Raw genomic sequence first — 13,826 nt, forward strand, 5'->3', positions numbered from 1 at the left:
AATTAAATACAATTAATTCAAACTTACCTTAGAAAAATGTTTTGAAGAGTCATACTTGCGCATTTGTGCATTTTTAAAAATCCTATTTTTCTTCTTGCCTCACAGGTTTTCACAGAAGAATAATAATTATCTTTAGCTTTTCTAGAAATAAAAATAAACCAATTAATTAAGCCTCTTAATTTGGAGACCAACTTGTTCTTTTTTGTTTTTTTCTTTTTGTGAATCTCAAATTGCTCTTCCGAATACATTTACACTTTGGTCCAAGGTTTTTAAAACTTGTCCAAAGGACTAATAAGAAATATAAAAAAGGTCTAAAAAGCTACTAATTTGGGTTTTTTAACCGTGTGAAATTGTTAGTTTGACGAAGAATATACTCAACCAAACTTTTTTCTTGCTGTTTGAAGATGCTTCGCTATTTCTAAACACAAGGGTCTTATACCTCAGCAAAGTAAGTCACGAAGGATATTTTTTGATCCGAATGTATTCTTTGATTAAACAGACTACATAGAATGTTAAAAACAAAAAAAAATCAAGAAGAAAAAAGCAAAATGGCAAGAAAAAGACAAAACCAAACAAGTATAGTATTTTTTTTCAAAAGCTGATCAAAGAGTCATGATATTTCGCAAAAAAAAAAAGAAACAGAGTAGATTTTTCGGTTCTGATTTTTCTTTAAGTCATCTTTAAACCATTAAAAAGAAAAAGGGATAAATTAAACGATAAAAATGTAAAACTTTCCTTTTGAAACATGCCATAAGGAAGCAAAATAACAATGTATCAATAATCGTTTTACACTCTTCGTTTTGTTTTGCTTTTTTTAATCCCAAATGTGGCCTCAAATAAAATATCAAATTTATCAAATCAATCAAAATGATTTGTTTGATTATACAAAATCCTACATATATAGCTACAATAGATACTAAAATGAAGATTATGTCTGAATAGGATTAATTACATAAAAACCAAAAAAGAAACGATTAAAAAAAAGTAAAGCGTCGTATGAAACCTAATACAGGCAAAAATTTGGCCCTACAAGAATCTAAAAGTTCGTGATCATAGACTGTAGGTAATGAATGACCTTGGCTAAAAGTAACTGAAATCTTAAAAAAGGAAGTTTTGATAACAATATCAATCAAATACTTACTCAACGAACCTACTCAGCAGTGAAGTTTTTCAACAAAAAGAACAAGCCCAAGGAAATGTTTCTGGTTTTATGAAAGGGGACGAAAGCCCTAAATAGGGGAGTGATCTTGATAAAAAAAAAAAGTGCACCATCAATTCAGTAAATCAGAGCTCCTGTTGAAGCAGTTTCAAGCTTTCATTTACAAAGATTTGGAATTTGTATTTTTCTTTAGAGAAGCAAGATCAAGGATATGTGTTTATTTATTTCTTGTTTGTTCTACATGTTACCGTATCGAACCAATTCTCCTAGAGAATTAAGAGACAGGTACTTAAAACAGAGATTAGAAGTTCTAGTGTCCTTGGCAACTAGCCAAGAAGATTGAACCACAGAAAAGCGACATTTTCTCCGCTATTATGGCACCGGAGTACAATTTTGACCAAAACAAAGAAAATATGTGGTTTACTGAAAATTCTGATTGAGACTTATAGCACAAACGTTTTGGACGAAGCGAACAGAGCAGAAGATTTTAAGAGGCATTTACCATTTCTTAGCCTTATTTAATTCTCGCATTAAAGTGTTTGCATTTTCCTCCACATCAAAGTTCTACTAGCTAGGTTTACTTACAATTTGTTGTGACAGTGCTTCCAGCTATCAGAAAGTTTACAGCCAAAGTTTTTGTTCGTTTTTATCACAATAATTTGTCTTAGTAATTTATAAGTAGTTTGTAAGTAATTTTTAAGTATTTTGTAAGAGTAATCTTTATGTAATCGAAAGGTAATTGTAAGTTTATTGTAAGTAATTGTAAGGTTAATCGTAAGGTTAAATCGTAAAGGTTTCTTCAGGATTTTTATTTGTTTCTGATTTATTTTTGGGTTGGCAGATTCGTCTTGATGCTAGTCTTCACTCATCAGTTGCACCCCAGCCTTTGAGAGTATCAACAGCAACACTCAAATCCTTAGGTTATGATTCACAAACTATTTTATCAATATACAGAATTCTGGTAATAAGGAATCTACTAGTTCCTTAGGATGTATGGATCACCTCGATATTCCAAGCAATCCTAGCTGTCCTAGCCCTCACTACTAACTTCACGCACTTCTACTTTTCGCACAGCAACAATATAAAATAGTACTACTACTACTACTACTAATAACTCACTTCAACACTAAGCCGCCTGAGGCCAACACAGCTACGCACGCTCCTCTTTCAACCTAATCTATTCACGGCCTCCCTCTTTACACCCTCCCAGGAAGTTCCCCTTTCCTTTAAATCTTTATTTATGACATCCTCCCAACCCAGACAAGGATGACCTGCATTTCGTGTAGCCCCAGACGGTTGGCCAAAAAGGACAATCTTCGGCAATTTTTCATCCTTCATCCGCAGAACGTGGCCTAGCCATCTCAACCTTTCTTTCATTATAGCCCTAGAAATCGAGATTGAACGACATTTTTCGTACAACGTAATGTTTGAAATCCGGTCAGTCAGCCGGGTACCCAGAACAATCTGTAGGTAATTTCTCTGGAAAACGTCTAGTAAATTTTCATCTGCTTTTCGGAGCACCCATGCTTCAGAGCCATATTTGACCACTGTAGCTTCCACTATTCTAATCTTGGTTTGCAGACTTATTTTTCTATTCTTCCAAACTTTTTTAACTGTGAAAAAACACCCTGAGCCTTAGCTATTCTGCTTTTAACATCTTCACTGCTCCCACCATCTTTACTAATAATACTACCAAGGTAAGTGAAGCTCCCAGCCTGATCAATCGTTTCGTTACCCAATATCACCTTTTCATCTTCACTTATTCCTAGCCTTAGTAACTTAGTCGTCTTAACATTAATTTTCAAGCCTATTTTATCACCCTGAACTCGCCCATTTTATCACCCAGAACCTTTAAAAATTCATTCATTTTGCTCACACTCATTTCCTACCTTAACCGCAGCAGTATTATTCTCGTACATAGTACATATCACTTTAATGTATTTTTCTGGTATACCATATAAGGATAAGACCTTTGCTAACGCTCTTCTATCAACAGAATCGAAAGCTTGCTCATAATCGATAAAACTGAAAACCAAAGGTGTTTGACAACGAAGGGACTTCTCACTTATTAACCTAAGAGTGAAAACCTGGTCTACACATCCTCAACCTTTTCTAAAACCGCGTTGTTCTTCCCTTAACGCTTTTTCTACAGTATCTCTCAGTCTCTCTCAGTCTACAGTATCTCTCAGTATCTATCATATTACTCTGTAATTTTCTAACTACAGAGACCAGACTAATGCCTCGATAATTACGACACTCACTCTTTTCACCTTTCTTGTACAGTGGTTTAATAAAGGTTTTCCTAAAATCATTGGGTACTTCCCCTTTTTCAAAAATCATACTCATAATCTTCAGTAGCTTATTCCTAACCTCAGAACCACCATATTTAAGAAACTCATTAATCACACTATCAGCACCTGGAGCCTTATTATTTTTTAATCCTTTTAGTACTGTCGCTAGGTCTTCCTCACTAAACAAATCTTCCTTCACATCCAAGGCATCACAAACTTCTTCATTTTCATCTATATCTTTTCCTGCAACTGTATCTCGGTTTAGCACATTCTCAAAATAATCCACCCATCTTTCTTAAACTTTTTCCTTATCACTAATTGTGGCCCCATTCCTATCTTTAACTGGGACTAGTCCGGATTGGCTACTCCCTTTCAATTTATTAACATGCCAGTATAATGTTTTACTATTATGCCGTCTAGCCGCATCTTCTAGATCCTCAGCAATTTTATCCGTATCCTCCACTTCACATCTCCTTAGTTCATATTTCAATGCTTTCTCCACTTTCTTTACATTCCTTTTGTTTTCATACGACCTATCACTCAGATAATTCTTGTACAAACCCTTTCTACTTTCTATTGTTGTTCTTTTTCTTTTCTTTTTTGTTTTGTTGTGGAGATGAGGCCAAATTTCTTTGTTGTAAAACTGTATAAATATGGTTGATGATGATTGTGGCACCCCGGGCAACAGCCGTCTTAAAATTTTGGAAGCTTCATTTGTGGATTTTGGTAGTATGTTTACGGAGCAGCTCCACCGGAATTATGATATTGGGATTGCTGGTCAATATGTTTCTTGTAATTCAAAGTACTTATTTAAGGATGGTTTGAGGTCCGTGAATGGTGGTGGTGATTCTGAAGATCTCAGAGTTTTCCATCTTAACTGCCAGGGTTTGAACTCATCTTTTAATTTTATAAGCGAGATATGTGAACTTTCCATTTTTCAGGTTATTGGTCTCACAGAAACATGGCTAAATGAGCATACCTCTGCTCTCTTGGATATTCCAGGGTATAGATTTTATCATAGGAATCGTCAATTTCGTCAACATGGAGGTATTGGAGCTTATATACGGAGCGAAATCGAGGTTTTGGTAAGAAGTGATCTAGTGCTGTTTCACGAGATGTTATTTGAGCCACTTATCCTTCAGCTCAGGCTTAAGCCAAAAGATGTTTATGTTGTTGTACTATATAGACCACCATCTGGGTCTATACCGGCCTTTTTTGATATTTTGGAGGAACAGTTGGATAAACTACCTACTGGTTCGCACCCATTCTTCATGCTTGGGGACTTTAATATTGACTTTAATGATATGAATTCGAATACTCCTATAGATTTCCTACAGCTTTGCATGTCATATAGTTTATTTCCCACTATCAATATTTGTACGCGTGTTACCACTTTAACGGCAAAGCTACTTGATAATATTCTTTCTAATTCTAAATTTTTAGATCCAGGGGTTATTGTTACTGATGTTTCTGACCATTTTGGGATTTCGGCAAGTTTTAAAGTTTGTTTTCCGAGGCTGCAAGGTTCTAGACTGAAAATGAGTATGTTACCTGTGCTCAACCGGGGTAACTTAGAAAAGTTTAAACAAGAGATTTCTAATGTTGATTGGAATAATAAAGTTGAAAATCTAGATGATATAAATATAAGTTTTCAAAGATTTTATGATACATTTATCTCTATTTTGAGTAAAACTTGTGTAGTGAATCGGACAAGGTCAAGGAAAAAGATGCCCAAAAAGCCGTGGGTGTCACCTAGTCTTCTGCGGTTTATAAATAAGAAAGACCAGTTATATAGGGATTCAATAAGGAATGAAAATGATCCAGTTTGCACAAGAATTTATAAAGATTATAGAAATGCTCTTAATAAACTTTTGAGAAACGCGAAGAAAAAATATTTTGAGTGTAAATTTAAAGATGCTAGTGGTAACCCAGCTAAAACTTGGAAAATTATTAAAATTGTTAATCTTCAATAGGTCCGGTTCTGCCTGACGAAGTTACTGCAAGTGATGGGTTAAAATCGAATGAGCCTGCTGTAATCTTTAATGCCCTTTCGGAACATTTTGCAACTGTTGGGGCTCGATTTTCTCGTGCTACAGTAGCTTCTGACAATGATCCTCCGCTTGAGACTTTTATGGGTACTTCTGTCGATGTATCAATGTATCTGAGACCTGTCACTCATGATGAAGTTCGTAAAATTATCTTTGAGATGAAAAGTTCTTCGGCTGGGAGTGATTCCATTAACCTTCTTGTTTTAAAAGCCGTGTTTCCAAGCATTTCACATATATTAACGTCCCTTATTAATGCTTGCTTTAAGCAAGGGAAGTTACCCAATTGTCTTAAAATTTCAAGAATAACGCCTGTGTTTAAGGGTGGTAATAAGAATGATCTGGGGAATTATAGACCAATTTCATTATTACCTGTTGTTTCACGGGTTTTAGAAAAATGTATTAATATTAGAATTTATGAGCATTTGGAGCGTCATAAACTTCTACATACCAATCAATTTGGTTTCAGGGCAGAACAACAGAAATGGCGATTTCATTTATTACTACTATAATTAATGATGCTCTTGATAAAAAGCTTAGGGTAGCTGGTGTTTCTTTGGACTTAATTAAAGCGTTTGACACAGTTGACCATCGAATATTATTAAAAAAATGTGAATTTTATGGATTAAGGGGTGCTACATTGGGTTTGCTGTGGAGTTATCTTCAAAATAGACAGCAGTATGTCAATTTACAAGGATTTTTGTCTAGTAAAAATGTTGTTAATTGGGGGGTTCCCCAAGGATCCGAACTCGGTCCGACTCTGTTTTTAATTTTTATTAATGATCTACCGCATGTTGTGAAAGCTCTGCCCAGAATTGACGACTTTGTTGACAATGGTACGAGTAAGACCCAGCTTACTATGCCCTTATTTGCTGATGATACAACCTTGGTGTGTGTTGCCCCTACAGAAGAACTGCTCATGTTAACGATAAATGCAGCAATGAGCAGGATATGTACATGGCTTAAAATAAACCACCTTGACCTGAATATAGATAAGTCAGATTTTGTTATTTTCTCTCGATCTCCGAATTTTTACCCTTGGCTTACGGAAATAATTTCGGAGCGGGGAATTATTAAACGAACAAGATTCACCAAATACCTCGGAATCAATGTTGATGAAACCCTATCATTTAAAGATCATGTGAAGTCAGTTTCGAAAATATTGTCACGTAACTTAGGTATGATGTGCAAATTAAAACATATTTTCCCCCCAAATGTTCTACGATTGTTATATTTTTCCCTGATTCACCCGTACATTTTGTATTGCTCGTCGATTTGGCTTGGTACTTTCCCTTCGATAGTTCATCCAATCCATGTGATCCAGAATAATGCTGTCCGAGTTTTTTGTGGTGTTGGGAATCAGGAGTCTTTGCGGTCTGTGTATAGTGATTTAAATATAATGCCTGCAGCTGGATTACGTGATTTTTATACGTTGATTTTTATATTTAGGTATTACAGAGGTAGCCTTCCCGATTGTTTACAGGAATATTTTGTGAGAGGTCTGATGTTCACCACCACAATACTCGGATACGAGGTAATACTGAGGTTCCTCGATTAGTTTCAAGTAGGTCTTCTTTTTCACTTATTTACAGAGCTTGCAAACTTTGGAATAAACTGAGTATAGATATCAAGGAAATAGGTAGCCTTGACCAGTTTAAGTCTGATTTACGTGTGGAGTTGCTCGGTAGGTATGCTTTTGAAACTGATTAACTAATATAAATTTTACATAGCTTATTCATTTGTAATATTTATGTATTTTTTTTTTGTTTTTTTTCTGTTGTCTTGGGGTCACGCAAGGGAGTGTATTGTTTGTGTTTTTTTGTTTTTTGTTGATCTCGGTATATGGTCTCATTCTCCATAACTTCTTATTCTCCATATTGTCTCCTGTTTTTCTTTGAATTTAGCACAGCCTCGCAAGCTTCGCTTATGTTGTGCTATTGATTAAGAAATGTTTTTTTCTAATAAAATTGCTCTACTACTACTACTACTATTAAACTTAAAGCTTTTTCACTAATATTCCTAGTTGCAGTATTAGCACGCTTTCCTAAGACACCATCTGCAACTTCACAAATTGTTTTTCTGAAATTATTCCATCCATCTTCCAAATTGTCAAATTTTAAACTCTCAAGTTTAGTATTCAACTGTTCCTGGAAGTTTTTTCTCAAATTTTCATCCTGGAGCCTACCAACATCATAACTTTCCGGGAGGTAGTTACCCTTCCAAAGTTTCAGCTTTAAATTAACCTTAGACACTACTAGATGGTGATCTTTACTTTTAACATCAATAACAGCACTCCTATACACCCTAGTATCTTGTATTGATCCTGTTTGTCTTCTGTTTACAATAACATAAACAATAAAGTTTGTTGTCTTACCGTCACGTGAATTCCATGTAAACTTATGGGCCATTTTGTGACCGAACACTGCATTGGTTATAACTAGGTTGTTATACCTACAAAATCGCAAAGGTCTATAGCCATTACTGTTTTATTTTCCTACACCCAATTCACCTAGGCTAGGATTCAATCTATCCCTATTTCTACAAACCCGGGCATTAAACTGTCCTAGCAAAAGCACCATATTTCTACCTGGTACCCTGTATATTTGCTCCTGTAACTGTAAGTAAAATTCATCTGAGTCACTAGTATCTCCACCAGTTGGTTCAACAGGGGTATACACTACTATAACTGAAACCCTGAACTTTTTAGTCATAAAATGAGCAATTAGTATTCTATTATGAATACCTTCCCAGCCTAAGCAAGACTTAGCAGCTTCCTGATTCATCATGAGCCCTACTACCTGACTACGTACCCTATCCTTCCTGCCTGAGTAAACAAATCCTATGTCACCTAATTTCATGCTTCCTACCCCTGGGATATGAGTTTCTGAAACTCCTAATAAATCCAGTTCAAACCGTCTAAATTTGGTAGTCAAAATGTCGATGCGATAGTTATTTTTTAACGTCGTAATAGAAAACCTACTAACAATAATAGATTTTTGCCGTTCTTCTCCAGTCATGCTCACCATGTAAAATTGGTTTAATCGTATCCTTTACTGACCGCATTTTTATAATTTGTTCTCCTAAATTCACTGAGGAGGAATTATTGTTGTCAAAAGAAATTTTAATAAGTAACCATTATCATGGTTGGTTAATTGACCAGACTTTTTCAAAAAGAAGGAAAAAATTGCTTGAATGTTCTAACGATACTCTGGAAGCAAAAGACAAGAAAGATGTTTTTTGTTCTTTACCATATGTTCCAGGGCTGAGCGGAAAACTTGAAAGAATTTTACAAAAGAATTTTACAAAATGGTATAAAGGTAGCTTTAAGAGGTAGTAATATTTTGGCTATTTTTTTATTCTGGAAAGGATTGAACTGCCGTAGAGCATGAATTTGTGGTTTTATTAAATCCCATGTACTTGTGGAAGCTCTTATATGGGACGTACTAACCAGAATTTAAAAATGAGATTACTACAACATCATAATTCTATTTCATCGTCTTTAAAGCAAAATTCCAAATGCGAATATTTCACATTGGCTCTATCGGAACATATTTATAATTGTCCAAATCATTTTATTTTGTTTGAACATGTTTCTTTGATTTCTAGGGTCCGAAGTTTAAAGCAAATTTTTAGGAAAACAATCGAAATAAAGAAAAATATATATTCAAGAATAATTCCATATCAATCAATATTTACTAATTCAAATAAAAACTACAAAAACAATATTATGCCCCAACAGAGAGAAGAGTTCGTAAGACTGAGGCAGTACAAATGCATAGAAAAAAACGTTTTGTCATACTAATAATTCCAAGAAGGAAAAAAATAACACCAAAAAAAAAACAACATACAAGGTCGGAGATAACAGATGAGGCCACCCCAGCGTAAGAACGCCACAACAAACTACATGGTATAATCTATTTTTAATCAATCCTGACATCCAGACAAAGAACTATTTTTGAAATATGTTTTTCAAAGAAAATCTACTCGTGAAACTTCGGGACATTTCTACTAAGTTAGGTTTATTTACAATATGAGGAATCTAGTATCTGATTGAGAATCTAGCTCTTTCTGATTTGATTGCCGGAAGGCGATACTTCTTGGAGCGGAGCGGATGCAGTGGGCAGGAGAAGTGGAAGTCCAAATTATACCCAAATCATGGAAATAATTTCTGAGGATTGGATATCATAATACCACTTTACTGTTTGCACGTCCTTCAGTTGTTTGAGATTAAGTATATTGAGAAAAATATATAAAGTTTGGGTTTCTGACAGATTTTTAAGTCTCGTAGGGCGATGAACAAAAGTACACGGAATTATAATTGCTTTATTTTGAATTATCTGAAGAGGTTGCAAATGGACCATGAATGTGTTGAGATAAACCATGGGTCAATAATTAAGATATGATTCAATTAGAGAATTGTATAAAATTTCAAGGATGGAAAAAGAAAACATCTGTTTCAATCTATAAGGACAACCTAAGCGATGGGCAAGCTTCAATCTCAAATAATCAGAATACTTACCGAAAGATGAAAGCTCATCGAGAATAATCCCAAGGTAATGAAATAAATTTACTCTTTTTATCCTATTTTGATTTACAATTAACTCATCTATTGTAATTTTATTTATCGCCCATAAACAGAGATACAGGTGAATTTGGATTGAGCTATGGCCTCTGTCCACCTGATATGTCAGATAAATCCAATGAAACGGAACCAAAAAGGTCAAGGAGACTTGTTGCTACTGTTGCATTGAAAAAAATGTGAGCAATAAGTTATATGTAATTAGTTTATTGGGTATAATTTTTTTTTTGTTTTTATTGATATTTTTTAGTTTTACTGCTGATGATGAACACTGTATATGTATTCGAAATACCCAGGTAAAAACTGTATATCTGCTTACTTTCGATTAAAAGATTTCATCCCTATTTTGAACTGTTATACTTTCTTCATGGAAATGCAGTGTGGTCTACGAAGTTATCTAAATCTACTGAAAGTAAGAAGTAACATGAAAACTGAAAACTAGCATAAATTATTAAGTATATGACGGGGTTGTTCCCTTCTTAACAACTTGCGCGTCACGCTAAAGTTCTTAGTATTTTTGAAAAAGCTTTACATTGTTCCATTTAAACCTAATATTTACTTCAGGAGTCATTCTTAAGGAATTTGGAAAAAATTCAAGCTTTAGCATGAAAAGTGATGTGTTGAGGAGATGGCAACTCCCTCATATTTGTAATAATTTATGTTAGTTTTAAGTTTAAATGTTGCTTCTTATTTTCATTTGAAAAAAAATGTTTTATTTAATTTTTGATCGTTTTTCACATAGTCTCACGAAATCTGGCTCCGCTTCCACTTAAAAATTCCCCTTCCACACGGATACACCCACTGGACAGTTCAACCCTGGTGAAGTTTTACCCCAGAAAATTGCTTTTAAGATCTCAACGCGCAAAATTGAACAAATTCATTTCCCAAGTCCAAACTTTCCCGTGAAAAATTCACCCCCGGAAACTTCCCTCCTCATAAAAAGTTCTTCCTCTGGACAATCCCCCACAAAAGAATTCGCCCCTCACCCTGAAAATATATGGATAATTCCCAATTAAAAATACTATACTTAAACAATGGGCAAATTTCAAACTTAATAACTTTTCCCCTAGGGCTACAGGGACCAAAGGCATAGGTGTGCAAAATCTCAACTATTCTTAATAAAATGGCTATCTCAAAATTTTGATCCGACGATTTTGAGAAATAATGGGGGTAGGAGGAGGTCTAGTTGCCCTACAATCTTTTGATCATTTAAGAAGGGTACTAAAACTTTTATTTTCTGTTCAAATAGCCTTCCCAATATTCTAAGACTACTGGGTTGCTACGATTGCCCTTAGAGAAAAAAGACAAATCCCTGATCTTTATTCTGGCAAAAAAAAACAAAGAAAATTCTATATTTTTGCAAATAGGCATTAAAAACCTCTGCAATAGGGTTCTCTGATACTCTTAAGTTGATGATGTGATATGCATTAAGATTCTTTTACTTCTAGGGGTTGTTATCCCCTTTTGTCGAGAATTGGGCAAATTTTTCCAGGCTTGTAGTCTTTGATTGATTAGACTAAACTTAATGACACTAATATATTTGGAATCAGCATAATAATGGAATCAGCATAATATAACTGTTTGACTATACGCCAAACATGGCCTCTTTCCCAATAACAAATAATACAGATAAACAATGGGTTCGTTGAATTAGTTACAGCCCTTTCCCCGAGGGCTTTGGTAGGTTGTCATCCCTAGAGACATAATTCCTTCACCTTTCAACTACGTTAAACAAAAAGCGCTATTTTTCTGTAATCATACAAGCAAATGGAAATATTATCAGTTGGTTTGTTTACACTGGTTTTACCGATGTATCTTAAATAGACTGTAATGCAATAATTTTTGTTTGTTTTAAGTTTCAACTTCACTTTTTACTTCCATTAGAAAACTTTGTTTTTATAAATTAATCTTCGCCCGTCTTCAATTTAAATTTAATGTAGAACAATCACTGTCATGACATTTTTTTACTGGGAAGAAGCCCCCCCCCTTCATATACAAAATGATATCTGTTCCTACTAAGTTTCAATGATATTCCTTACTTACAGTTCACTTTATTTTTGTGTTTAATTTGTAACGGCTTTCAACTAATGCTAGGGAATCCCCACCCCCCCACCCCTCCCCTGGTAAATGTTCTCCTGAAAAACTCGCACAGAAACTTTCTCTCCCATGGAAACCTCTTCTCGTGGAAAATTCCCCCTTCAAAAATCCCTACCGATAAAATGTGCGAATATTTCCCAATAACAAATACTAGGTTATATATGAAACCCTTGCTTTGAAGACTATGGGAACCAAAAGAAACAATGAACTTACGAATTCAAATAACTTGATTGAATTTTTTCCGAAATGATAAAAGAAAATGTAAAACAAAAATGTCTCTGACGAATATAATTTCCATTCGAATGGGTCATTAAACAAAAAAATATTTTAAATCTATCGAGATTTAAGATCTATTTATTGGCGTATTTTTATTTTTACTCCGTGAGAACCAAGTGTCATTCGACATTAAAATAATAAAATAAGATAAAAATCTTATCTTATAAAATAAAATAATAAAATAAGATAATAATAAAATGAGATAAAAGTCCAAATTGTACTCGGATCGACTCGATTTTTCTAAGTGCATGGCTGTTTAAGCTGCAATAACAAAAAAGGATTTCAATTCATTAAAATTTAGAAACAAGGGGGGGGTGTCAAATTTTTTAATCAAGATGCAAAAGGGTGTTCTCTTAAAATTTGACAGAGGGATTTTTTTATTAAGATTACATCAAAAGATATTTTTCAAAATATACAGGCAACAGCTACCCCTCTTCTAAGCGCCACTCTTAATAGGGAATTAAAGGAATTCCCTATTAACCCTGCCTTGAAAAGAGATTTTCTTGACAAAAGTTACCGAAGAGATACGTTTGTAAGAGTTTGGACATTACAAGATTATTTGGTCTGGTGACCACCCTGAATGTGGGTTTAAGATTTGAACAATATGATAATTGAGGGTAAAGTAGAGTAGAGCTGCTTGCAAAGGTAGCCTATTAGCTATAATTATTCAATGTATTATGAAGATAGAATTTTTTGTTTCATGTTTCCTTTTGAATAGCCTCTAATCTAGATTTTTACCAATTATCTTGCTGAGACTCGAGTTAAATAGGGTTTTCCAAGTTTTTGCTAAAACAAATTAAAAGAATCTAACCTTCCAGTATCATATATGGAAGCATTAGTTTTCCATTGAATTACAGCAAAGAGGCCTATAGCACCTGTTGAAAGTAAAATAAAATAATTTATTTTCCTTTCCATGATTCACAGAATCTTCAAACTAACATTCCTCTGTATTCGTGCAACATTTTTATAATTTGGAAGAACATGATACAGCTAAACTATTCAATGGTCACGGCTTTAAAAACCTGAAATATATGAAGAAAAGCGCTCCCGTACTATAACTTCATCATTATTGCGTAATTTTTAATTTTAGCCATGAGCTCTTACATGTCATAATATCAAAAAAAAAACAAATGATGTAATTAAGTAATTCTTTGAATAGTTTTAATATATATTTTACTTAATCTTGGTAGTCTTAACAATTTCATATTTATATAAATTATAAAAGAAAACAAGAGCCAAGAGCTCATATAGCACATGTGACGAGATTGGAACTTACAATTAGATTTGGTACTAAAGCTATCGATTTCATTGTCTTAGCACATCAAGAAGCACCAAACTCGCTAAATCACTAGAAATCCCTCTAAACCCCCGAAAAGATC

The 13,826-nt window shown here is 34.2% G+C and overlaps 1 protein-coding gene across 2 annotated transcripts in view; it reads right to left on the reverse strand.

The window, feature by feature from the left end:
- LOC136028396 (galactosylceramide sulfotransferase-like) overlaps window positions 1-13,457 on the reverse strand; it is a 53,481-nt gene extending 40,024 nt beyond the window's left edge. For both annotated transcript variants that reach the window (XM_065706212.1, XM_065706211.1), the window contains exons 1-2: window positions 13,259-13,457; window positions 28-141 (exon numbers count right to left, since the gene is read on the reverse strand). In XM_065706212.1, the coding sequence (XP_065562284.1) occupies window positions 28-141; window positions 13,259-13,362 (218 nt within the window). In that variant the 5' untranslated portion in view covers window positions 13,363-13,457. The remainder of the gene's footprint in view (window positions 1-27; window positions 142-13,258) is intronic.
- Window positions 13,458-13,826: the final 369 nt, after the last annotated feature.

This window comes from Artemia franciscana, chromosome 6 (assembly GCF_032884065.1).
Source record: "Artemia franciscana chromosome 6, ASM3288406v1, whole genome shotgun sequence".
NCBI lineage: Eukaryota > Metazoa > Arthropoda > Branchiopoda > Anostraca > Artemiidae > Artemia > Artemia franciscana.